The sequence below is a fragment of the Bos javanicus genome, chromosome 10 (assembly GCF_032452875.1).
Source record: "Bos javanicus breed banteng chromosome 10, ARS-OSU_banteng_1.0, whole genome shotgun sequence".
NCBI lineage: Eukaryota > Metazoa > Chordata > Mammalia > Artiodactyla > Bovidae > Bos > Bos javanicus.
This window is the reverse complement of record NC_083877.1, coordinates 7,021,609-7,048,082: the sequence shown is the minus strand read 5'-3', so window position 1 is coordinate 7,048,082 and position 26,474 is coordinate 7,021,609. Positions and strand designations below refer to the sequence as shown.

General features: G+C 42.9%; 1 protein-coding gene and 1 non-coding gene across 2 annotated transcripts in view; both read right to left on the bottom strand.

Moving 5' to 3' along the window:
• ANKDD1B (ankyrin repeat and death domain containing 1B) overlaps positions 1–26,474 on the bottom strand; it is a 78,999-nt gene that overhangs the window by 37,158 nt on the left and 15,367 nt on the right. Inside the window, 7 exon segments of the mRNA XM_061429877.1 lie at positions 1,776–1,874; positions 6,904–6,946; positions 6,948–6,992; positions 7,712–7,719; positions 7,757–7,855; positions 23,187–23,291; positions 23,390–23,488. Of these exon segments, the coding sequence (XP_061285861.1) occupies positions 1,776–1,874; positions 6,904–6,946; positions 6,948–6,992; positions 7,712–7,719; positions 7,757–7,855; positions 23,187–23,291; positions 23,390–23,488 (498 nt within the window).
• LOC133256321 (U5 spliceosomal RNA) lies at positions 18,695–18,810 on the bottom strand. Its single transcript, XR_009739188.1, has one exon. It is a non-coding gene; the product is annotated as a U5 spliceosomal RNA (small nuclear RNA).

Sequence of the window (26,474 nt, the reverse complement as noted above, 5' to 3'; positions counted from 1 at the left end):
ATCCCAGGGACGGGGAAGCCTGGTGGGCTGCCGTCTATGGGGTCGCACAGAGTCGGACATGACTGAAGTGACTTAGCAGCAGCAGCAGCAAGGATTATATAACAACAATGTATCCTGCTTGAGGACAGTTTCTCCTTGAAAAACCTTCTGACTAATCCTGATACCTTAAAATGTATATCATGGGAGTGGGTCTGGTAAGATCTTTAGATTGTTAGTTCTAATCCTGTCATCTTAAAACGTAAATTGTGGGAGTGGGTCTAGTAAGATCTTTACAACCTTGCATTCTTTTGATTCACTGTGTGTGAGTGAGTGAGTGAAGTCGCTCAGTCTGACTCTTTGCCACCCCATGGACTGTAGCCTGCCAGGCTTCTCCATCCATGGGATTCTCCAGGCAAGAATACCGGAGTGGGTTGCCATTTCCTTCTCCAGGAGATCCTCCCAACCCAGGGATTGAACCCAGGTCCCCCACATTGTAGGCAGATGTTTTTAAAAAGTATATAACTCCCTTGCTGACACTAGCAAGGGGGTCACTCTCTGCCCCCTTCTGATGTCTATGTCAGAAGCTTTCTCTGTCCCTTTTTATACTTCAATAAAACTCTGCTACACAAAAGCTCTTGAGTGATCAAGCCTGGTACCTGGTCCAGAAGCTAAATCTTCTTCTTTGGAGATCCTGAATCACCTAAGCTATCAATTCAGAGGTTAAATCACCTCCTGAGGCATCTGAGCTAGGAAGTGGAAGAGACAGGATTCAAACCCAGATCTTCCTGACTCCGACATCAACACCAGCCTCCTTCCCACAGGGGTAGATGGATGGAAGAAAGGTGTAGTGATTGAGCAAAGAACACAGCAGTACTCAGAGGAGGAGGAAAGGAGGGGCAGATGGGACCTAAAGCTGTGTGCATCAGACTGTCCAAGGGTGAGCAAGGGCAGTCGGAGACAGATGGGGTGGAGGGGCAGGCTTTCCGTACAGACCTCTTCTGCTCTGGGAGGACCTGGTCTCTATGACACCAAGCATGAAAAAAAAAAGAACAGATCCCCTAATCCCAGGGAGGGCCCTTCCTGCTGGGACTACCAGCCTTGCTGTGGCCCCAAACCCTCCTGAGAAACAGGGGGCATCCTTGGATAGACCGGACAAATTCAGAGCCTCTCGTGCCATTCTCCAAAAACTACCAATCCTGGTTTAAATCACATCCCTTCTCTCCAGTTAATACAATAAATAGCAATGGCTTAAACAAGAGCAGAGGAAAGAATATTCTCCGAGGAGAAATGAAAGTAGAGTGAAAAATAGCATCTAATTCCAGCACAGATGGCCTTTGTTAATTCTGCCAGGGCCAACTTCAGAAAACCTAAATCAGTACAAATGACTGACTTTCAAAAGAAAAACAAAATCGGTCAGCGAAGGGGGAAAAATAATCCTTCTCCTTCCTATTAACAGCAGTGTCATCATTTTCCCAGACTGATAAATTTAATACAAGAATGGCATCTCCAGACACTTGAGAAAGTTTAACTGCGGCAAATATAAATATTTAAAACACAAAGATTTCATTTTGTTCAGGAACTGCAACAACTTTCTAAAATTCAGCCCTCGGATTCTATTTCTCATGATTAAAACTCAGTCTGCAAAAGGAGTTGGTCAGCCCTCCCAGAAAGAATTCCTCCTTTGTGGTCACCTGTTCTTCCCTTCCCTCTCCCCAGCGTATCTGCAGGCAGCATCTTACGGCACACAGAGCCTCACAGAGCTGGGATCAAAGTCCATGTTATCGTAATAGACTCACTTCCATCTTCTGGTGCAGATCAACGTTCTCATTGAGAAGAAAGCTGACCAATGATGCATGGCCATTCCGAGTTGCTGTCTGCAAAGCACTGATATTGATCTGTAACAGACAGGTGGAGAGAGAAGGCAGGGAGGGATTTCCATTAGAATCCAGCTCGCTTTCTGCTGTTCTTCTCATGGTTATCAATGAATACAATGAAACCGTATGACTCTTTTAAAGAGAAAATCCAATGTGTTTCTTATTATTGTGTGGGGGGTGCTCTTTGCTGCTTCTAGGTAAAGAGTCAGGTCCTAGGCATGCCTCAGGCAAATATGAGCTAAAGCCAGGAAGTACCAAGTGAACTGGGACCAGGTCTTCTCTCTATATACCCTGCTAACCCTCTCCTTGAGCCAGAAGAAATGAACTTGCTATTGGCCCCAGAAATGTCTCAACCCTCTTTCATTCTGTTTACTAGTAACTGTCCCCTTGCAGGTACCACCTCAAAACAGCATGAAAGTGTTAGTGGCTCAGCTGTGTCCAACTCTTTGCGATCCCACGGACTGTGGTTCACCAGGCTCTTCTGACCATGGAATTCTCCAGGCAAGAATACTGGAGTGGGTTGCCATTTCCTCCTCCAGGGGATATTCCTGACCCAGGGATCAAGCCCACGTCTCCTGTGTCTCCTGCTTTGCAGGGGGATTCTTTACCACTCGGCCACCTGGGAAGCCCCTGATTATCCCATCCTCTTGCAAAAGTCCTTGCAAGAAGAAAAGCTTAAAGATAATAGTGTATGGTTCTAAGCTGTGCTTTGGGTTGGTTGGTTTTAAAGTGATAGGCAAGTGGAACAAATACTCACAGAACTGATACACACTCCAACCAAAGGGAATCTAGCTTGAGCTGATACTAAATGCCTGAATGACCTTGAATAAATGGCCTCATAGAGGCTCAAGGATGGGCCTCTATGTCTTCCTCTGTGACAGTAACAGAACCACCTATATTATTAGTTTTCTATTGCTGCAAATAACAAATTACCACAAATGTAAGTGCCTTAAACAATACAGATGTATTATCCTACAGTTCTAGAGGTCAGAAGTCTGAAATGAGTCTCACTGAGTGAAGAGAAAGGCCTATAGGGAGGCTTTCAGGAGAATCCATTTCTTTGCCTTTTTCAGTCTGTGGAAGCCACACACACCCCTTGGCTCTCAGCCCCCTCCTTTACCTTCAAAGTCAGCAATGGGGTGCTCAGTCCTTCTCATGTTACATCCCTCTGACCTCCCTGCTGGCCTCATTGTTCTGCTTGAAAGGATCCTTGTGATTATATTAGGTTCACCTGGATAATCTCGTTGTAGGGTCAGATGATGATCAACCTTAATTCCCCTTCGCTCTGTAACTTCACAAACTTACAGGTTCCTAGGATCCTAATATGAACCTCTTTGGGGGGCTGTTATTCTGGCAACCACAGCATCCTACCTCTTTTCCTGAAACCATCACAGTACTTGGGAAATACATGAGCTAGTAAAGGTGAGCAATGATCTTCAATATCATCTCAATAAAGCCACAAAAATTTATTGAGCACTTATTATGTATCAGACCCTATGTTAAATAGTGGGGGCGTGGATATGATTAGACTGACAATATCTCTGACATTACATTCCAGTAGGGGTGGACAATTGATATATAGATCGGTAGACTGGTAAATCAGTAAATCAACAGATTTAGAATAAATCCATCTATTAGATTCTAGATGTTATTAGAAGAATAATATCAGCTAGTGGTAATGAGCATGCTACAGTGCGAAGTGAAATAGTGTGACTGGATGATTATTTTCCAGTGAGTGATCAAGAAAACCTTCTTGGATTGGGTGACATCTAGACTGAGATCAGAATGGTAGGAAATGCCCCCTAGTGGAAGGATGTGATGCAGAAACAGGTTTGTAAAGAGCCCAAAGCCAGGAACCCAAAGAGCTGTAGGGGCCTGTGGCATCTCATCCACGAGACACAAGAGGCACAGAGTGTATGACCTTCAGACTTTTTAAGCACCAAAGAAATATTTGAAACCTTAACAACAACAACAACAAAAAAAAAACAGTTGGTTCCAAATGCCAAAAGAAAACCACCAAATTGAAGTGAATAAATATTTAATCAACATAGTCATACATCATTGATTGTTAAATGCAATATTCATAAAGTATTCAAACACTGTAAACAATTTGCAGGTAAAATTTTTTCACCTCCCTCAAATTTTCAAGTATGAGCAGAGTTCTAAGAAATCAATCATAAATTCAATTGAGTTCAGTCGCTCAGTCGTGTCCAACTCTTTGCGACCCCATGAATTGCAGCATACCAGGCCTCCCTGTCCATCACCAACTCCCAGAGTTCACTCAAACTCACATCCATCGAGTTGGTGATGCCATCCAATGATCTCATCCTCTGTCGTCCCTTCTCCTCCTGCCCCCAATCCCTCCCAGCATCAGAGTCTTTTCCAATGAGTCAGCTCTTCGCATGAGGTGGCCAAAGTATTGGAGTTTCAGCTTCAGCATCATTCCCTCCAAAGAAATTCCAGGGCTGATATCCTTCAGAATGGACTGGTTGGATCTCCTTGCAGTCCAAGGGATTCTCAAGAGTCTCCTCCAACACCAGAATTCAAAAGCATCAATTCTTTGGCGCTCAGCCTTCTTCACAGTCCAACTCTCACATCCATACATGACCACAGGAAAAACCATAGCCTTGACTAGATGGACCTTTGTTGGCAAAGTAATGTCTCTGCTTTTCAATATGCTATCTAGGTTGATCATAACTTTTCTTCCAAGGAGTAACAGTCTTTTAATTTCATGGCTGCAGTCACCATTTGCAGTGATTACTTCCTTACTTCCATAATGAAGAAAAACTGAACAAAACCTAAATGGCCAAGAGCTAAAGAAGGGTTAAAGGCATTTTGGAAAGACCCTAAAAATATGCATGCATCGGAACACAAAGAAAACTCAAAGGAAAACATATCAGATGTTTATAAGATAATCCTTTCAGTGTAGAGAAAATATGAAAATTGCTATTTATGTTTATTTTTATCTCAATCTTTAAAATTTATATTTCTGGCATATGTTTTATAATATATTGATTTAATGATAAATGCACCTGTGATAAGGCACATGCTCACATTTTCTTTACTGATATGAGTTTGCTACCTAGAATGTTTGGAGAGCACCACACTCAAGCCTAGTCCCATGAGTCACTCCATGGTCTGGCAAGGGCCTATGTCAGAAAACAGAGGCAGCCCAAGACCGTATGTACCTTATGGGCTTCATCCAAAGGATTAATAGTATCACTAGATACTTTGTGCAAATAAAATCTATCACAGTCTACAAGTACAGTTTGTTAGACTTAAAGACTTTTCTTCAATGTGCCCTGACTCAAAAATAGCTAAAATGTGGATTAAATCCAGGTGCACACATTCCAGTGGTAAAGTATTAGAATAGAAAAGGGCCAGCATGACTAAGACTTTAAATCCTATGACTATAGGACTGGATCTCTATATTTGTGAAGGCCAATCAGGGCTAAGATTTTTGCTGGGTGAATCCAGTTCTCCTAGAGTTTCTCACGCATCATTCATAACTTTTATTCAAGAAGATCACATTCCTAGGATCTTCATAAAGTTAAAGCACTTCAATCTGATCATCACTACTATGAAGTCCAAGAGGACTCAAATCACCTGGATCTCCAAACAGCCAGCTCCAAAGGCGTGGACCCAGAGGTTAAAAAGTGACCTCCCAGAGCAGATGACTCACGGTCTGCCTCCGCAGCCGCAGCCTCTCCGCTGAACCCAGGCCTGCTTTCTATCTCCCCGCTCCCCTCACCTGAGTTATCCCCTCCCCCAGAGTCTCAGGGAGAGCCCGCCCACTCCCTGGTGACTGAGGCGCTCCCCCTCCTCCCCTCCTCTCACCCTCCACAGCTCAGGGATGGGCACCCCACCGTCCTGGGAGTGCAAGCCAGGGAGCTGCGGGGCAGAAAGTCTCCCCTCTCCCCAGCCCCTGCTCACAAGTCCTGTGACCTCTACCTCCTCCTCCCACCTCAGGCTGTGTGCTGCCCCTGAGAGTCTGCCCAAGAGCCCTTGCCCCTGTCATTTCGGGTCACCTGAAGGGACGCCCCGCCTCCAGCTTTCCAGGCCCCAGTCCTCCCTTCAGAGCACAGCGTCAGTGTCCTGCCCCGCCTGCGAGGGGTCCCGCCGCTCTGTGCCGCCTGAAACCCTCCCGGGTCTCTGCTCCCGGTAAGCGCGGCCTCCCATTGCTCCACCCCAGCCGTCCTCAGGTTCGGTGCTGTCGTTCCCAGTACTCACCGTGCTTTTTCATGCCTCAGTTCCCTCACTTGGGCTCCGTCTCCTGGTACCAGTGTTCACTAGAATGCCCAGAGCCATATAATATATCACCTCGTCTGTGTGAGGTATTTCTGAAACAGATTTTCCTTTGTGTTCCCATAGCACACTGCATATACATCTATTAGTGTATTTAACCCAATATAATATTTATTGTATGCCCATCTTGCCCTGTAGGCTTCCAGAATAAGAAAACACTCTACGTAGCAGGGTTCAGTCATGGTTCGGTCACTAAGTCATGTCTGACTCTTTGGGACCCCAAGCACTGTAGGCTCCTCTGTCCACCATCCCCCAGAGCTTACTCAAATTCAGGTCCATTGAGTCAGTGATGCTCTCTGCCTCATACTGTAACCATTATCCAGAGTACACATTAAATATTTTTTGGTGAATAAGTGAATGGATTAACAAATGAACCGCTGTGAGTTCCTTTAAAGAAAAAGGGAGGAACCTTTCTGCATCACCTTTTACACCCTGTGGGCTTCCCTTATGGCTCAGCTGGTAAAGAACCCGCCTTCAATGCAGGGGACTTGGGTTCAATCCCTGGGTTGGGAAGATCCCCTGAAGAAGGCAAAGGCTACCCACTCCAGTATTCTGGCCTGGAGAATCCATGGACTGTGTAGTCCATGGGGTCGCAAACAGTTGGACACGACTGAGCGACTTGCACTTCACTTTGCAGCCTGTGGCACAAACACTTTTGTTTGCCCCCATTCCTTTCTCGAAAGCCGTTCTTCTCACTCTTCCTCTTCTGCACCGCATGCTCACCTGTATGAGCCCCTGCACATACCTCATTGATCTCATGTATTTCTGGTGACTGGGTGAGCAGCACTGGCCACAGGGCTGTGACCACGCTTTTCTGCGAGGTGCAGGGCAGCGCTCTCCCCCCCTAGAACCGAGATCCCCTCAGGAGAGCTTCCCAGGAACATGCTGCACCCACAGGCAGGGCTGCAGAATGGCTTCCAGGGGCAGGGGTCACACTGGATAAAGCTGTGGCTCCAGTGCTGGCCATGTTTTCCATAGTTTTAAGTGAAATTCATACTTTTAAAGTTTTAAATTGAAAATACATAGCTGTTTGAATGTGAAGGAAACAAACCATCCATGTTTCTTTTTTTACCTTCGCTGCTAATCTGCTAGTAAAAAATGGAATAATGCAAGTAATTGTATATAACTTTTGGGAAGGCAAACTGTCGCAAGACTTCTGGGAGGTAGTTTTAGCAATATTAACCCGACGGGTTTTACAGTGTGCGGCACTCTTTGACCCACACTTTCACATCTAGGAATTGCTCCTTAAAAAAAGCATCAAAGACATGCACAAGCACATGGACATCCACTCGGTGTTTCCTTCCCTGGTCAGGTGGGACTGGAGTCCCCAGAAGATCTCAGGGCAAGAAAAGAACAACTGGGTGACAGTAGAAAATTCCATGTAGTCCTCTGATTTCAGACATTTATGGAGCAAAATTGGTGATTCGGACAGTCCACTGAAAAAGTGGGTTGATTTCATTGGGATATCCCATGATCTTTCCGACTGTAGTAACAAGTGAAGAACTCAACTGCTCACCAGAATGCCATTGCCAAATCTATACCTCAACTGCCACTTCCCTTTCTCTAGTCCTTGGTGAAAAAATAAACTTCCATCTCACCTTGTCCTTTTCTGCAGTATGCAGATTAAGGAAGAGAAGTGTTCCTATCATTTCGACGTGGCCCCTCTCTGCCGCCATAAGAAATGGTTTTCTTCCCTTCTGAAAATCAGTCACAAATGCCAGTATTATTACACACTTATTAAACACACAAGACAACTGGCCAAGTGGGGAGCATTTTGAGGAGGGCAAGAAGGCCAAGGTGGTGATTCTGGTCATGGCATTCTGGGCTCTTCTTAGAGGCAGGTCATAACAACCTCTCTCACTTCAAACCAGATCCAGTTCTGAGTTTTCGCCCCAAACTCCATCAGCACAGAATCATTTTCACCGGGGCAGGGAGGTACGTACGTTCAGACATGGCCTTTCCTAAGCGTCTGGGGAAGGCCCCGCCTTACAGCCAGACCATCTTCCCTTTCAAATGGAACATTTTTACCAACTTTCTGCATTTATGCAACAGGTCTTTCACTCAGCTATTTATTGAGAAGCTGATTTTGTGCCAGACCTCATCTGAGTCATCTGCATATCACTCAGTAAGCCTTGCCTTACTGATAAAAATGCTTGAAGCAGACATTCTCCAGGGTTTAATATTTACATGACTCATTGAGACATGAAAGAAAGAAAGTGAAGTCGCTCAGTCATGTCCGACTCTTTGCGACCCCATGGACTATAGCCTACCAGACTCCTCTGTCCATGGGATTTTCCAGGCAAGAATACTGGAGTGGGTTGCCACTTCCTTCTCCAGGAGATCTTCCCGACCCAGGGATTGAACCCGGGTCTTCTGCATTGTAGGCAGACACTTTACCATCTGAGCCACCAGGGAAGTCTTGACATGACAAGTCTTGTCTTGAGACATGACATTGTATCAACTGCTTCTTTTCAGGCCCTCCCTGCTTGTTAATGGGGCTTCCCTGGTGGCTCAGATGCCTGCTCATATACTTCTCTTTGACATTCACTAAGGATCAACAGGAAAACTCTTGAGAACAGGTCTGTATGATGTAGGATGGAGAAATTAGGAATTATCCAGAGAATACAGCTTAAGACAGATGTTTAGGTGTGATTTGTTAGGGAGGAAAGTTCAAGGGTAGAATCTTCTGATTATGGTAATTTCTCCAAATTTTCACATTGCAAAGGGAGACTGCATTTTCGATAGCCAAAACGTCATTTGGCTATTGAAAGAACAGTGAAACACCTATAGAAAAACTCAATTTTCTAACCTGAGATATTTAAAAGCAGGAAAACAAGTTGGGGTGGCCAACTTGGTGGGCAGCAGAAGTATTTTCGTCAACTAAAGAAAACATTCACAAATTGGCCTGCTATGTTGTTAACCAAAAGCTTAGCAAGATGTTTGAAATGTTAAAAGCAAGACACAAGACTCTTTATAAGAAGTTCCCTGAATCTGAGATTTGTTATCTGATCTCCTGCTAATGTAAGATAATAAAAAGTAATGCTTACTGTTTGCTTGAGATAATAGCTCATGATTCTCCAACAACTCAAAGAAAAAGGAAGGAAAAGTGCTAAAATAGTAAATGGCTTCCAGAAAAGTATGTATGGATCAGTCCTATGGGACTCTATACATGCCAGAGTAACAAACAGGCACCAAAAATTCACCTTATTTATATTTTTGAGCCAAATATGTTGCCAATTAGACCTATATCTCTAGCCCTTCAAAGTCTGAAATTCTGTCCTCATTGAATCACCAAGAAAGGACAAAGCAAAAAGACAGAGAATGCTTGGTGCCCACTTTTGCTGCTTGTGAGACTAGATCCATAATTGGAGATAAAGCTCTAGTCTTGAGCCACAAACTGGTGTTTAGTCAGTAAGTCATGGCCAACTCTGTTTGAATCCATGGACTATAGCCCACCAGGCTCCTCTATCCATGGGATTTCCCAGGCAATTATTGGAATAGGTTGCCATTTCTTCTCCAGGGGATCTTCCCCACCCAGGGTTCATCTCCTACTTGGCAGGTGGATTCTTTACCACTGAGCCACCTGGGAAGCCCCATGAGCCATCAACAGCTTTTGGGAAATGACAGAATGATTGTGTCCAGCTTATACAAATACCTGCAGAGAGCGCCAACAAAGATCCATATAAACCAATCACAAAAAGAAAGATGAGAAACGCTGATTATATATTAGATGAAAACATTTAGTCACACATTCTTACAAATTAGTCACTCATTTATTCAACAACTATTAACAATTATTAAGCATTTATATATATATATATATCTTAGATATTGTCCTAAGCAAAAGTGGCCAAGATAAAAAATATGACACCCTATCCTCAGGAAGCTCAGAGTCCGTTAAGGAAGATGAGCAAATATGCAAGTGATTGTAATGAAATGCAATAACCAAATTGGTGATATGTGGGGGTACGTAACTCAGTTTGAGTTTGTGCCTGTGGTTGGGGAGGCAGGTGATAAGAAATGGTGGCTAATGCCCTGGAACAGAAGAAAAGAAGTCACTGAACTCAGAGATGCCCAAAGTATGGTTTCTCCTCTGGCATTCACAATTCATCTGTAGTTCCTCCAAGTCCAGATGCAGCTTACCGATCAGGAATCATTTTTATCATAAGCAATGCTGCTTAGTAAGAGTTAATATTGTACTTTTGTTTGTAGAGACACAGAGCCAGAAAGTTAACTGAGGTTTAAATTCTCATGCAGAAAGGAAAGGTGATTTGTTAGCCCTTTATGCACAAAGGGCATGAATAACACGTGACGGTGTTCTGTCTGCGCGTGGACATCTGCTGCTTGTGTCTTTGCTTTTCCTTGGGAGAACCGCTCCCCTGCCCCTCTCCCTGCCAACACACACACACACACACACACACACACACACAACCGTTAATTTAGCCCATTTACTGCTGTCAATGGCCAGGCTTTACCTGCCACGATCATATAACCCATGGTCACAGGAATTGGTTCAGGATTGGGCACATGTTTCAGGCAGGGCCAAACAGAATTATTGTGATTTATATATTTGATGATAAATATAAATATTTATATATTCGATGAATATTTGATGAGGGAGAAATTTTCTTTCTTATGAATCAAAATCCATAACACTATTCGTAAGAATTTAGACTTGAGGCTGCTAGCAGCCATCCTTCCCACTACGTGGAGAGTATGCTTCTCAGTAATGCCCACAGAGGGACTTCCCTTGTGGCCCAGGGGCTAAGACTCCATGCTCCCAGTGCAGGGAGCCCGGGTTCCATCTCTGGTCAGGGAACTAGACCCCACATACCGCAACTAAGAGTTCACATGCTGCAAGTAAAGATCTCACATACTGCAAATAAGACCCGGCACAGCCAAATAAACAAATACTTTTGTAAAAATGCCAACAGAAACAGCTAAGAGTTGGGCGGGAGCTGAATCTAGCCATGCCTGCAGCCAGTGAGATACACCCTCAAACTCTTTAGTTAGGAGTTCATAAACTACCTTCAATGTTTTTTCCAGATTAAACTGGATTTTTGTCACTCATAACAGAAAGAATTCTCACTAATACATATTTAGCAATCTGGGGAAAAACACTGCTGGAAATATTAGGAGTCTGTTCAACCTTAAAATGGCCTTACTATGTTATCCTTGGTTGCTACAAAGTCTTGCATTTCTGCATGGTTAAACAAAGTGACAGAGGACCCACCCACAGAGAAAGTCTAGTCTGATAAGTGGGAGGTTATCAAAGATAAAACATTTTTCCTCCCTAACAAAACAGCCATTGCTTCGAACTTTGGATGCTCTTTAAAAAAGGTTATCATCAAAAAAAAAAAAAAAAAAGTGAAAGCCAAATTACACAAAATAAGGACATTTAAAGTAGTCTGTATCTTATAAACGTATCAAAAGGTAGCATAAAGACCAGCTGACAGTAAAATGAGATACAAATCTTTTCTCCCATCTCTAGTACATATTCTAAGCAAAATAAGAAGTTTGAAAACGTGAGTTTTTTTTAATATAGTTTATTGTGTCTACTTTCATTTTTTAACCACCCAACCCTTTTAAATTATGTTTGAGTGGGCCTCTACCCAGTGCAGCTGTCTCCAAGAACGGAGACTGTCCTCACTGTAAGGCAGGGAGATTTTCTGCCTGGAGAACTGTGGAGCCTGGTGTCAGCACCTCAGGCTTCAGACCCCAGACAACCACAACTCAGTATCCTAAATCCCTTTCTTAATTAGCAAAAATGAGAAGGGTTCAGAATTTCTGTTCCTTTTTTTTTTTCCTGTATTAGCTTAATGTGTACTTAACCTAATATGTCTTAATTCAATGCATTTAAATTGTTTGCACATGAATAAGTCTAAGGTGTTGCAGTTATTCATTAAAATTATTTTTCATTTTTAAGTTTACTGCAGGGTTATTTGCGGAGAAGGCAATGGCACCCCACTCCAGTACTCTTGCCTGGAAAATCCCATGGACAGAGGAGCCTGGTAGGCTGCAGTCCATGGGGTCGCGAAGAGTTGGACACGACTGAGCAACTTCACTTTCACTTTTCACTTTCATGCATTGGAGAAGGAAATGGCAACCCACTCCTTGCCTGGAGAATCCCAGGGATGGGGGAGCCCGGTGGGCTGCCGTCTACGGGGTAGCACAGAGTCAGACACGACTGAAGTGACTTAGCATCAGTAGCAGGGAAGCCTTGCGTGCTGCAGTCCATGGGGTCACAAAGAGTCAGACATAACTGAGCAACTGAACAACAAAAATATATATATATACACACATATATAGTGATTCCCTTTACTGTAGGGTAGAAACTAATACAACACTGTAAAGCAATAAAAATTTAAAAAGCAATAAAAATTAAAATAAATCAATAATATAACCAAGTTGGGTTTTCCAGTGGGCTGAAAGTCTGTGTCCCCTCCCACCAAGTTCATATGTTGAAACCCTAAACCCAGTGAGATGAATTAGGAGACAGGGACTTTGAGAGTAATTAGGCCATGAGGGTAGAGCCCTCACGGATGGGATTAGTGCCCTTATAAATAAGAGGAGGCCAGAGTGCTAGCTGGCTCTCTTTTCTGCCCTGTGAGGATACAAGAAGTCAACAGTCTGCAACCTGGAGGACGACCCTTACCAGAACCAGCCCCGTGCTGGCATCCTGACTCCGGACTTACAACCTCCCAAGCTGTGAGAAAGAAGTCTCAGCTGTCACCCGGTTTATAGTGTTTTGTCATAGCAGCCTAAGACAAATTTATCCCAGAAATGCAAAATTGGCTCAACATTTGGAAATCAATGTCACTCACCACATTAACAATTTAAAAGAAGAAAGCACATGATCACCCTAATAGATGCAGCAAAACTTAAGTAAACAGAGAGTATAAGCAAATACTCGATAAAAGTTATCTAATACTTAAAATAAACATCATATTCAATGCAGAAATATTTCAAAGCATTTCTTTAAGATCAGGCATAAGCAAAAGAGGTCCACTATCATTTCTACTTCATATTATATAAGATCAACGTTGTATATGCTAACTGTTCAATAATAAAAGAGAAAAAAATATCAGAAAAGGAGTTTTAAAAAAATTATGTAGTTAGATAGTAAATTCAAATTATGAAAACTCCTCGGTGGTCCAGTGGTTAGGACTCCATGCTTTCACTGCCAAGGGCTGGGGCTTCGTCCCTGGTTGGGGAACTAAGATCTCACATGCCAGGCAATATGGCCAAAAATAAATAACGTATTTAATTAAATAAATAAATTCACATCCCATAGGATTTTCTTTTTTTTTTTAAGATTTTTTTTTAATGTTGACCATTTTTTGTCTTTATTGAATTTGTTATAATATGGCTTCTGTTTTACCTTTTTTTTTTTTTTTTTTTTTGCCATGAGGTATGTGGGATCTTAGCTTACGGCCAAGGATAGAAACCTGCATCCCTTCCTTGCATTGGCAGAAGTCTTAACCATGGGACCACCAGTGAAATCCCCAGTAGGAATTTTCATGGAAATCAGAAGGCTATTCTAAACATATTTGGAAGAACAAAGGATAGCCAAGTTACTCTGAAAAGAAAACCAAAGAGAGGGATTAAGCCTACCACTTTCACGTCTTATTATAAATCCACAGGAATTAAGATGTGTGATATTAGCTCAGGGATAGATAAGTTGGACCCACGGAACAGAATGGAGAGCCCAGAGTGTTTATAACGTTGATTGTGGTAACGATTTCACGGGTCTATACTTAACTCGAGACTCATCAGGTTGTACACCTTAAACATGTGCAGCTTTTTGTAGGTCAATCACACCACAGTAGAGTGGTTTGAAGAAACAAACAGTGAGCACAGAAACATTCCCACTCTTGCAAGGAAAGCTGATGTCTGTCAGAGCTGTCACTGCAGATCAGTGGGGAAGAGACAGCAATAAATAAATGGTGCTGGGTGATTGTCGGAAATAAAAGTGACCCGCACTTCACACCATATAAGTCCCTCACATACAAATGAGTTCCATTCTGAGAGCACATTCGTTTAAGTCCAGTTTGTTCATAAGTCCCGCAAAGTTAGCCTAGGTACCCAATAACACAGTTGGCTATATAGTACTGTACAACTGAAGTGACTTAGCAGCAGCAGTAGCATATAGGTTTATAACATTTTCCACATGAATAATACATAACAAAACAAAAAATAAAGAAAACATTTTTAATCTCACAGTTTAGTACCATGAAAAGTATGCTAGTTTCGGCTACATCACCACTGCTGTTACCTTTGCCTCCGGACATCCTGGGCTTGAAAGAAAGCTACTGTACTACTGTACTCTACATAGCACTATTCAGTAAAGTACACAAAAGCACAACCATTTGTAGAGGATGCACACACATGACAATGTACGCCAGACACGTGAGTCAGCGTATGTGACTGGACATGTGAACACACATTTGCCTCTTTGAAAGCTCACAACATGAAGGTTCATATGTAGAGGACTTACTGCACAAAAATTCAGTTCCAGAAGAATCAAGAACTTAAATATGAAAAGCATAACTTTAAAAGATACAGGACTTCCTTGGTGGTCCAGCGGTTGACTCCCCACCTCCACTGCAGGGGGCACAGGTTTAATTCCTGGTAGAGGAAGTTCTGTACTGCCCTGGTGGCTCAGATGGTAAAGAATCTGCCTGCACTGCGGGAGACCTGGGTTCAATCCCTGGGTTGGGATGATCCCCTGGAGGAGGGCATGGCAAACCACTCCAGTATTCTTGCCTGGAGAATCTCTATGGACAGAGGAGTCTGGCGGGCTATAGTCCATGGGGTCACAAGGCTCTGGACATGACTGAGCAACTAAGCACAGCACACAGAGGAAGTTCTGCATACTGTGCAGTATGGCCAAAAAGAAAAGAGAAAAAAATTACATATATATATATAATATAAAGATATAGAATTTAATAACTAGGCAAAGAAATATTAAACACACACAAAAGCAAAAAATCAGAATACAATTTTTTAAAATAAGATCAATCTGACAATATTAAAATTTAGACCAGTTCACCAGAAGAGACTAAAAAAGTTGGACAGGGAAGCCTTAAACTGGGAGAAGGAAATTGCACCACATAACCAGCAAAGAGTATGTATTTAGACTCTGGAGGACGTCCCTGGTGACCCAGTGGTTAAGAATGTGCCTGCCAGTGCAGGGGCTCAGGTTCCATCCCTGTGGAATGGAATCTTCCATCTGGGAAGATGCTGCCTGCCATGGGGCAACTAAGCTTGTGTGCCACAACTACTGAGTCTGTGCTCTAGAGCCTGCAATTCACAACATCTGAAGCCAGCGTGCCTGAAGTCAGTGCTCTGCAACTGAGAGAAGCCACTGCAATCAGAAGCTGCAACAGGAGAGTAGCCCCCTGCTTGCAGCAACTAGGGAAAGCCCGAGTGGCAATGAAGACCCAGTGCAGCCATAAATAAATAAAAACCAAAGTCTTACTTAAAAAATAAAGTCTCTAGAGTCTGTATCAAAAACTACAACCACTTAGAAAATGACATTGCAGCAAAAGACAAGTACATGCATTTCATGAAAGAGATACCATGAATGCCCAAAACATCTTTAAAAAGATGTTCAACCTCATTAGTAATTAAAGAAATGTACCTTAAAACTAAGATATAATAACTTTTTGACTACCAGATGGCGAAATTTAAAACCTGAATATACCAAGGCCCAGTAAGGCTGAGAAACAATGGGAATATGCATAGGTGATTGGCGGAAGTATAAATGGGTACACTCGCTTTGGGGACAAATTATTACACCTGCCTGCCCTAAGAAATCTGTGACTCCATTTCATTCTTAGGGAAAGCAAGCCTTACACAGTCTCAACAAGAAAAACATTATTCTAATAACCAAACCTGTAATAAGTAAAACAGACAATCCAGCCCTAAAGCCATGAAGGGAGAATAAGATCTATAGTCTATTATACTTTGAGCTGGCTTCTTTTTAGTTACAATCTGGTTGAGCATTTTAAAAACAAAACAGTCCCAATTAAAACATTTCAATCATAAAATACACCCTGGACTTCAAACTTGATACAAAAGAAAAAACAATAACCACGTTTTCTTTCTGAAATTATTTAACTAACCAGCCCCTAAAATAATCAAAACCCCCATCAACTTCACACATAACTAACTGCTCATCAAGAAAGATTGAGTTCAGCTCAGTTCAGTCGCTCAGTCATGTCCGACTCTTTACGACCCCATGAATCACAGCACACCAGGCCTCCCTGTCCATCACCAACTCCCGGAGTTTACTCAGACTCATGTCCATCGAGTTGGTGATGCCATCCAGCCATCTGTCATCCCCTTCTTCTCCTGACCCCAATCCCCATCAGGATCTTTCCCAATGAGTCAACTCTTTGTATGAAGTACCCAAAGTATTGGAGTTTCCGCTTTAGCATCAGACCTCCCAATGAACACCCAGGACTGATCTCCTTTAGGATGGACTGGTTGGATCTCCTTGCAGTCCAAGTTACGCTCAAGACTCTTCTCCAACACCAGAGTTCAAAAGCATCAATTCTTCAGCGTTTAGCTTTCTTCACAGTCCAACTCTCACATCCATACATGACCACTGGAAAAACCAGAGCCTTGACTAGACGGACCTTTGTTGGCAAAGTAATGTCTCTGCTTTTCAATATGCTATCTAGGTTGGTCATAACTTTCCTTCCAAGGAGTAAGAGTCTTTTAATTTGATGGCTGCAATCACCATCTGCAGTGATTGTGGAGCCCCCAAAAATAAAGTCTGGCACTGTTTCCCCATCTATTTGCCATGAAGTGATGGGACCAGATGCCATGATCTTCGTTTTCTGAATGTTAAGCTTTAAGCCAACTTTTTCACTCTCCTCTTTCACTTTCATCAAGAGGCTTTTGAGTTCCTCTTCACTTTCTGCCATAAGGGTGGTGTCATCTGCATATCTGAGGTGATTGATATTTCTCCCAGCAATCTTGATTCCAGCTTGTGCTTCTTCCAGCCCAGCGTTTCTCATGATGTACTCTGCATATAAGTTAAATAAGCAGGGTGACAATATACAGTCTTGACGTACTCCTTTTCCTATTTGGAACCAGTCTGTTGTTCCATGTCCAGTTCTAACTGTTGCTTCCTGACCTGCATATAGGTTTCTCAAGAGGCAGGTCAGGTGGTCTGGTATTCAAATAAGGAAAACAAACATACGCTTTCTCATTAATCACTTGTGATTAGAAAAGCTGGATTTAGAAAAGGCAGAGGAACCAGAGATCAAATTGCCCACATCCACTGGATCATCGAAAAAGCAAGACAGTTCCAGAAAAACATCTACTTCGACCTTATTGACTACGCCAAAGCCTTTGACTGTGGATCACAATGAACTATGGAAAAATTCGTCAAGAGATGGGAATACCATCTGCCTCCTGAGAAATCTGTATGCAGGTCAAGAGGCACCAGTTAGACATGGAGCAACAGACTGTTTCCAAATCAGGAAAGGAGTAGGTCAAGGATGTATGTTATCACCCTGCTTATTTAACTTATATGCAGAGTACATCATGAGAAACGCTGGGCTGGAAGAAGCACAAGCTGGAATCAAGATTGCCGGGAGAAATATCAATCACCTCAGATATGCAGATGACACCACCCTTATGGCAGAAAGTGAAGAGGAACTCAAAAGCCTCTTGATGAAAGTGAAAGAGGAGAGTGAAAAAGTTGGCTTAAAACAACATTCAGAAAACTAAGATCATGACTTCTGGTCCCATCACTTCAGAGCAAATATATGGGGAAGCAGTCCAAAAATTTTGGGGTGTGGGGGGCAAGCTCCAAATTCGCTGCAGATGGTGACTGCAGCCATGAAATTAAAAGACGCTCGCTCCTCGGAAGAAAAGATATAACGTATTACAAAGCAGAGACACTAACCTTGCCAACAAAGGTCCATCTAGTCAAACATATGCTTTCCCCAATAATCATGTATGGATGTGAGAACTGAACTATATAAGAAAGCTAAGCACTGAAAAACTGATGTTTTTTAACTAATGTGTTGAGAAAGGCTCTTGAGTCTGTTAATAAGAAAATCTAACCATTCCATGTTAAAAAAAAAACCAGTCCTGAATTTTCCCTGGAAGGACTGGTGCTAAAACTGAAATTACAATAATTTGACCATCTGATGCAAAGTACTAACTCATCAACAAAACAAACTGGCTGAATTAAAGATAACATGTATACAATTCTCACTTTAATAACCGGGGATTACACTATACTCCCCCAAAACCAACAGAAAAACATACAGTTTAACAGCCTTACTTCCATAAGTGGCTCAGTGGTATCTTACTCTTTGCTTGCAACCCCATGGATTGTAACCTACAACAATTATTCACTTGGGATTTTCAGAAGAGAGTACTGGAGTAATCTACCTTTTTTTCCATCTTTTTCTCCATAAGATTTTTCCCCTTCACAAACCTGGATTTGTACTATCACAGGTACAAACACTTTATAACCAAACCCAACAAGTCTTTCATTAACCAGTATAAGTAGCCTTGTGAAAACAAGGCCTCAAAAAATTAGTTTTAGACTCAGAGTTGTTCCTCTCCACGGAAATCTTTAGTAAAAGGCGAAAGATTTATACGGTTTGAAGAGAAACCAGAGTATAACCTACAGCCTTGCAATTCACAGCTCGGGTAACAGAAACTCCTAGAACAGTGAGAGTGACTAGCTAACACCTAGAGCCAGTGCCTGAACAAAAATTTCTAGATTACTCTGTAAAGAACGGTCTAATTTCAGAACACATAGGTAAAAGAAAATTTGAAGTTTTATAATTTTAAACGTGTATGGTGTGCAGTGCACGGTGAGTATGCAAATAAGGCAAGTGGGCGGCCTCTCCGCTCGGGAAAGCTGTCTCCACGCAGCGCCCCTGTGTCAGCACTACGGGGCGAAGCGGCGGGCGGGCTGGCTGGCGTTCACACGCCGCACCGAGCGGAGACCCGGGTTTCAGATGTTTTGTGTATGTGTGAATTTGATTTGTTACAGACTTTGCTGTTAAGTTGAAAAAGAAAAAAAAAAAAAAAATAGCAAGTGACTGGCACAAAATTCATGACCGTGGTTCCTCCCTTCGGTGGGTTGAGGGTTTTCAAAGTTTGCCAGTTTCCTTTTTCTTGAACTGCGTGGTGGGCGCACAGGTGTTTTGTCTGTCTGTACCGTGCACGTCCAAGATGTACACTCTGGAATATTCTGCCGTTTGAGAAATTCATAGCCGTGTCCTGTTTAAAATTGGAGCTTTGGCTATTCCCAGGGGGTCCAGTGGTTTGGGCTCTAGCTTTCACTCCCTGCTGGTTCCTTTCCTGGTAGGGGACCTAAGATCCTCAAACTGCGCAGGCCAAAAAAAAAAAAAAAATGGCGCGGGAGCCTGGTGGGCTGCCGTCTATGGGGTCGCACAGAGTCAGACACGACTGAAACGACTTTGCAGCAGCAGGGTTATTTGACAAGTTACCAAGTTGAGTAAAAGTTTCACAAACAGCCCAAAGTCCAACCTGCTATGAGGAATTCGCAGCTGAATTCAGCAAAAGGGGAAAGCAGTGGGTCCCTACATAACTGGATATTTGAGAGAGAAAGAGAACATTCAGCAGAAAGTGCTGGAAGAGCAGTGCGTTGCTTCTGAAGTCATGGAACTGCTGTGAATGGGAGCCGCTGGGTCAGTTCTCCCCAGACGAGAGGCAACAGGTTTGATGAAATCTTGGTGGGGCCTTTCTGCCTAGTTAGAAGAGAAACACTTGAGCTTCCCTGGTGGCTCAGATGGTAAAGCGTCTGCCTGCAATGCGGGAGACCCGGGCTTGATCCCTGTGTTGGGAAGATCTCCTGGAGAAGGAAATGGCAACCCACTCCAGTATTCTTGCCTGGAGAATCCCATGGATGGAGGAGTCTAGTAGGCTATAGTCCACGAGGTCGCAAAGAGTCGGAAACGACTGAGCGACTTCACTTTCAAGGCTGTGAGGTGTGGCCCACAGGTCCACAGAAGAAGCTGTCTTCTCAGACCCTCATGCTCATTATCTCCAGCCTTCTCAACAAGGATGAGTTTCTTTGCGTTTGGACCTCTAGAGACTTCCTGTAAAGATTCCTTTAAACCAATGGAAGTTCCTCTCTTTACACAGCTGGAACCAACCTCATGTTGTACCACCAGACTTTGTAAATATCCAAAGATACATGAGTGGCCTCTGAGGCCCTTCCCTTCAGTGTCCCTCCCTCTCCAAACTTTTTGGTCTGAGTACTTATTTTTGATCACTGGGTGGAAGTTACACATAGAGTCAAAATATCTGGACTGCTTAACCCTTAACTTCTCCTGGCTGCTCTAATCTCTCTCCTCTGGAGGGGCCACATATTTTTTAGAGCTACAGAATTGGGAGAAACCTCAAAATATTTTCCGGTGCTTTCCATCTCTGCCGTCCTACCCAATCTCTTCTGGGCCTACTTACATCCATTTGATTAATAAAAACCTCCTCCCTGTTGGGCTTTCCTTGTGAGCTTTTGGAGTTCCCTCCAAGGCTAATGAGAAGGATTAGTAACTCTGGGCAGGTGTACAGGCTCTCAGTCACTTTCTGTGGATAAGAAACTGGGCAAGAAAGGCAGTTGCGAAGGCGGAGCAGTCTTTTCCATTCAGTGAATTTCATGAGCTCCACAGTACCTTTAAGCAAATACAAATGTGGTACCAACAATGAAATTAGCGGACCCTGAGCTCTGGATCCCAGTTCCCACTGGCTTTGGCTAATATCCTTGACCCCACTCACAGATCTCAGAAAAAGGACAGACTGTCCCAGGTTTCTTTAGGAATGGGACTCAGAGACTCCGCTCCCTAGATGACCCAGGGGACTCATGATTTGTTCATTCTGCATATGGTTCTCATTGCAGCTTCGTTTTAGGATCTTTCAGCTGAACACCTGGCTCTGCATAGTCAGGGTTCTTCAGCCTTTTCCCCAACAAATGGTCAGAGTTGGAGGGAGAGGAGTGGGACAGGGCAAACTTAGAGCCAGCTAAAGAGATAACAGACAGGAAGCCCAGCAGAAGCTGCAGAAATGGGGAAGGCGCCCCGTAAACCTGCTTTGGTCATTGAGCCCCCTCAACCTGTCTGATCTTCCCCACACACAGCTGTCTCTAGAGCCCACTGAAAAGGAAGACAGTCCTGTGTCTCTTACAAAACCAGCTGTGAACACACATCTGCTGATTTGAATGGAATTCAATCGTAGGCCACACTCCTAGTTAGCATGGATCAAACTGGAGTGTCTGACTTCTTCATCCTGACATCAAATGCTGTTTGATGATGGTTGTCAGTCTGAGGAAACAAGACACCCTATAATAATTGTTATAACAACTACCATTCAGTGAGCACTGACCTTGTGCCAGGCTCTTTGCTGAGTGTTCTGTCATCATTAACTCATTTAAGCATCCCTGCAATGGCTGCTTTGATGTTGCTACATGGGAATGGCTTAGGGTTGGTGTCCGATTGGAAAGGGGTGGGAGAATGGCTTGCCATTTGGCTCACAGGCAGAGGTATCTGTACATAAGACTGAGGAAGTATGAAAATCATTTACATCAAAGAATGGAGATATTGCTGATCTAAAGAGACATGGAGGTCAAGACATCCCTCAAAATCATGCCTTGGTGCCACCGTGAAATAGGTTTTATTCTCCCCATTGCCCAGAGGCAAGCACTGAGGACTTCAGCAGTTGCAGGACTTGCTCAACCCTCATATTTAATATACGCCCAGACCTCAGCCAAGTCTGTCTGCTCCAGGCTATAAAATGTATGGTTGCTCAGTCGTACTTAGAGGAAGTAAAGAAAGGTATAGACTTCATTTGTCAAAAGCTTTTGTTATTATTTTTAAGATTGAGGTAAAAAAAAATGTGAAAGTTTCCTAAAAGAGATGAAATAAAATGAATGTTACTGATTAACTTCTAGAGAGTCTTCAATGGAGAATGAAGTTCAACAGGCACAGTGAAGAGGAGGTCCCATTTGAAATCCAGATGCCCACCCCACAGAGGGCACTGCCTTGTGAGAAAGCCTGGAAAGGGCTGCTCCCTAGCGCATGGGCAGTGCCCACGGTCCTCTGAGAAGGGGGACAGTACAGCACGGTGGCTGGACTCACCAGAGCGGAATTCAAGCCTGGCTCTGCCACCTTCCAGTTTGGGGACCTCAGACCAGGTACTTAGTGTCTCTGAGCCTTGACTTCCTCAAATATAAATAAAGATATTTCTTCATTATAGGATTACTATGGGGATTAACAGTTTAAGTCATTCAGCAATGATTTGTTAAGCATCCATATGTGCTGAGCTCTAGACCTCTCACTGAGATAATGTGTGGACACAGCTTTCCTCTGGGCCAAGCACACTGATAAACATTCAATAAGTGGTGCGTAGTTGCTTCAGTCATGCCCAGCTCTGCGACCCCATGGACTGTATGCAGCCCACCAGGCTCCTCTGTCCATGGAGATTCTCCAGGCAAGAATACTGGAGTGGGTTGCCATGCCCTCTCTAGGGGATCTTCCCGACCCAGGGCTCAAACCCCCGCATTTCTTATGTCTCCTGCATTGTAGGCAGGTTCTTTACCACTAGAGCCACTGTAGCTGTTATTATTATTACCATACTTCTTATGAAAAGAAAAAAATAGAGACAAGTATGGTGCAATTGCTGTATACTCCATGGCTCATCACAGCACCGCCTTGGGTCAAGTACATTCCCAAAAGGCCAGGCATCACAGAGTAAGATACAGACACCCACACAGGGTGGATGCTGTCCATCCCGTGGCCAGGATGAGGGAGTAGAGAGTGCTTCTTCATTACTTCCTGCCCTGCCCACATGCAGGGGTCAAGGCCACCACCAGCACCGATAACTGCCTTCTGCTCTGTGGTCTGCCAGAGTGCGGGAGGGGTCAGCTACAGGGCCGGGTCCATCTGTGCCGGCTGCTCTGGCAGTTCCAGCAGGGACAGGAAGACAGTGCAATTTAGTGGGGTTTATTTGAGACCCACAGTGATAACACACCTCATCAGGCTGGTCCAGGTCCTCCAGGTCCAGATCTTGAATGAGGTGGTCCACGATGCGCACGCCATTGCTCTGAGCTGCAGAGTGGAGGGCATTCATTCCATCCTAAAGAGAGCCAGGGGAGGGGAGGTAATTACTCTGTAACCTTCCCCCTCCTGCACTGTGAGAGAGGGCTCATGTCCGGGTGTGATCCACATACCTACCTGCCTCTTGGCTCTCTGCTCCGCTCCAGCTCTAATCAACATGAGTATGCTCTCGAGACTTCCAGACCAGGCTGCACGGTGAAGTACTGTCAAGCCATGCTTCCTCAAGAAAAGGGAAGAAAGGAACCCATCACCTGAGCGAGCCACCACACTATCTCAACCAACAAAAGCCAGGTTAATACCTAACTGCTGAAGATCAAGAAATGAGAGAGCTCAGTATTCAGCAAAAGTGATATTTCAATTCTGTGGGGAAAATGAATACATTTAAAAGTAATACAGGTACAAGCGATTCATCAACTGGAAAAAAAAAAAAATTAAATCCTGTATCATATCATACATACGCAAAAATCACACAAACATATACATACTAGAAGAAAGTTTAGATTATAATGTATAGTGTTTTGATTCAAAAGTTATAGAAGGAACAAGTTGATAAAGTCAGTAAACAAAAGATAGATTTTTTAAATGTAACTTAATATGGATACATGGTTACCTTCTATAATATATGAAGTATCCTTACAAATCAACAAGGACCAAAAAAAGTACTCTATTAAGATATTAGTGGAAATGAAACCATTTCAGTTTAAACAATCTGGCAATATCTATTAAAATTTTAAATACAACCAGCAATCCCACTCCTGGGATTCTATCCCGTGAAAATAAATTTCTGGACTTAATGTTATATACACAAGGTTATTAATTGCAACCCTTAAAACCGACAGCAAGATAAATAAATGTCCATCAATATGGGAGCACTGAACAAATCAGGAACAGTCACACCACATCATGTAGGCATTAAAAATAATTAATTAGGGCTATAACAGTTGGAGAAATTTCCATTAGGTAGCTATGAAATGTGGAAAATAAGATGCAGAGAAAATACAATACAATCCCATTTTTTATAAAACAAGCAATGACCGAAAAAACTCATATGTGCTTATGTATGTATCTATATCTATTGTAAGTGGGTAAGTAGGTGGAAAGCTAGCAATGTGGATATGATTTCATGAGCAAGAGGAAAAGCACAGAAATAAACACACAGATCCTACTTACTAAATGCAGTTACTGGAGAAGAGGAAGCTACGCAAAAAAAGGAAAACCAGAGAAGACTGAAGTTATAAAAAGAATTCTACTTATATACAAATTATTTAAAATACACTCTCTGTATAAAATCATGTAAGTGTGTGTATACACATACACGTGCATAAGAGAGGCTGAGATTCTGCTCAAGACCTACTGACCCGCAGCGATGCTGGGGGACTCAGACTTGTGCACCAGAGGAGCAGGCAGACAAGTGTGAAAGGAACCAGCTGGCAGTTAACACTGGTTATCTCAGGGAGGTGGGAATGAAGGGCTGTGACTTGGGGAAAATCGAGACCTGAGCCCTAGGCCCCAAGTTAAAGAAGTCTACAGAGCAGACATTACGAGCATGATCTGTAGACTCAAACAAACTGACCTCAAACTCTGTCTCTACCACTTCCAAAGGTTGCAGTCTTGCTCAGCTTAGCTAACCCTAAGCCTCAGGATCCTTATCTGTAAGTTCATGTGTCTGCTTTTCTATTTCCTTTTATCTCTGTCAAAAAATCTATGAATAAGGTCTAAGGATCTAATGTATAACATGGTGACTCTAGTTGAGAAGACTTTTATACAAGTGAAATTTGCTAAGTGCATAGAATTTACATGTTCTCACCAAAAAAAGAAAGGAGATGATGAGTGTGTTAATTATCTAGATGGGAGGAATCTTTTCACAATGTATACACACACTGAATTGTCACTATGTACATTTTAAATGTATCACAATTTCATTTTTCACCTATACCTCAACAAAGCTGAAAAAAATTCTTAAATAAATCTCTTTTAAAATGAAGGCAAACAACAATAAAAACAAGAAAACCCACAGGGTTTATAGGGGAAATGAGACAGGTACCCAACACTCCAAAACTCTGTCATTGATACATTTTCATTTTTTAAAAATATAGGACCCTGCTCTGGACTGAATGTTTGTGTCCCTCAATAACTCATATGTTAAGTCTAGTCTCCAGTGTGACGGATTTGAAAATCACGCCTTTGGGAGCTAACTAAGTCAGGAGAGTGGAGCCCTGATGAATGGGATTAGTGCCCTTATAAACAGACACAGAGCTTGACTCCTCACTCTGCTCTCCACTGAGAGTGAAGAAAACCAGAAGTGGCTCTCATGAGACACTGGAAGTGCTACCGTCTTGATCTTGGACTCTGCAGTTTCCAGGTCTGTGAGAAATAAATGTTTGTTGTAGAAACCACCCAGCCTATGGTGTATTTCTTACATCAGTCCAAACTAAGACCCTAATAAAAACAGTAGTACAATTGTACATTAAATGGTTAAGTATTTAATCCAATAAACATGGTACTACATTAAAAAAGTCATCTATAACTTCTGTAAATGTGCCTTCCAAAAAGTAAGCCTTCTCAGAACATCTTATTTACCTCTTGTGATCAATTGTATTTGTAAACCTGGAAGACAGTTTGATAAATGTATAGCATACAAATCAGTAAACAAGGAATGAGGTTCTGTGGGGGCCTTCCATTTTGAAGTGTATAAGCCTTTAGCAGTAATTTGGGCTACCACTGAAACTGCATTATGTCTTCTCTTATTTTCAGTAAAGTTCAGGTATGGAAAAGCAAAAAAAAAAAAAAAAGAACACGCCCCAGATTACTGAGACATATGCTGGGAAATAAGCAGGGTGACAATGCACAGCCTTGACGGACTCCTTTTCCTATTTGGAACCAGTCTGTTGTTCCATGTCCAGTTATAACTGTTGCTTCCTGACCTGCATACAGATTTCTCAAGAGGCAGGTCAGGTGGTCTGCTATTCCCATCTCTTTCAGAATTTTCCACAGTTTGTGGTGATCCACACAGTCAAAGGCTTTGGCATAGTCAATAAAGCAGAAATAGATGTTTTTCTGGAACTTTCTTGCTTTTTTGATGATCCAATGGATGTTGGCAATTTGATCTCTGGTTCCTCTGCCTTTTCTAAATCCAGCTTGAACGTCTAGAAGTTCATGGTTCACCTACTGTTGAAGCCTGACTTGAAGAATTTTGAGCATT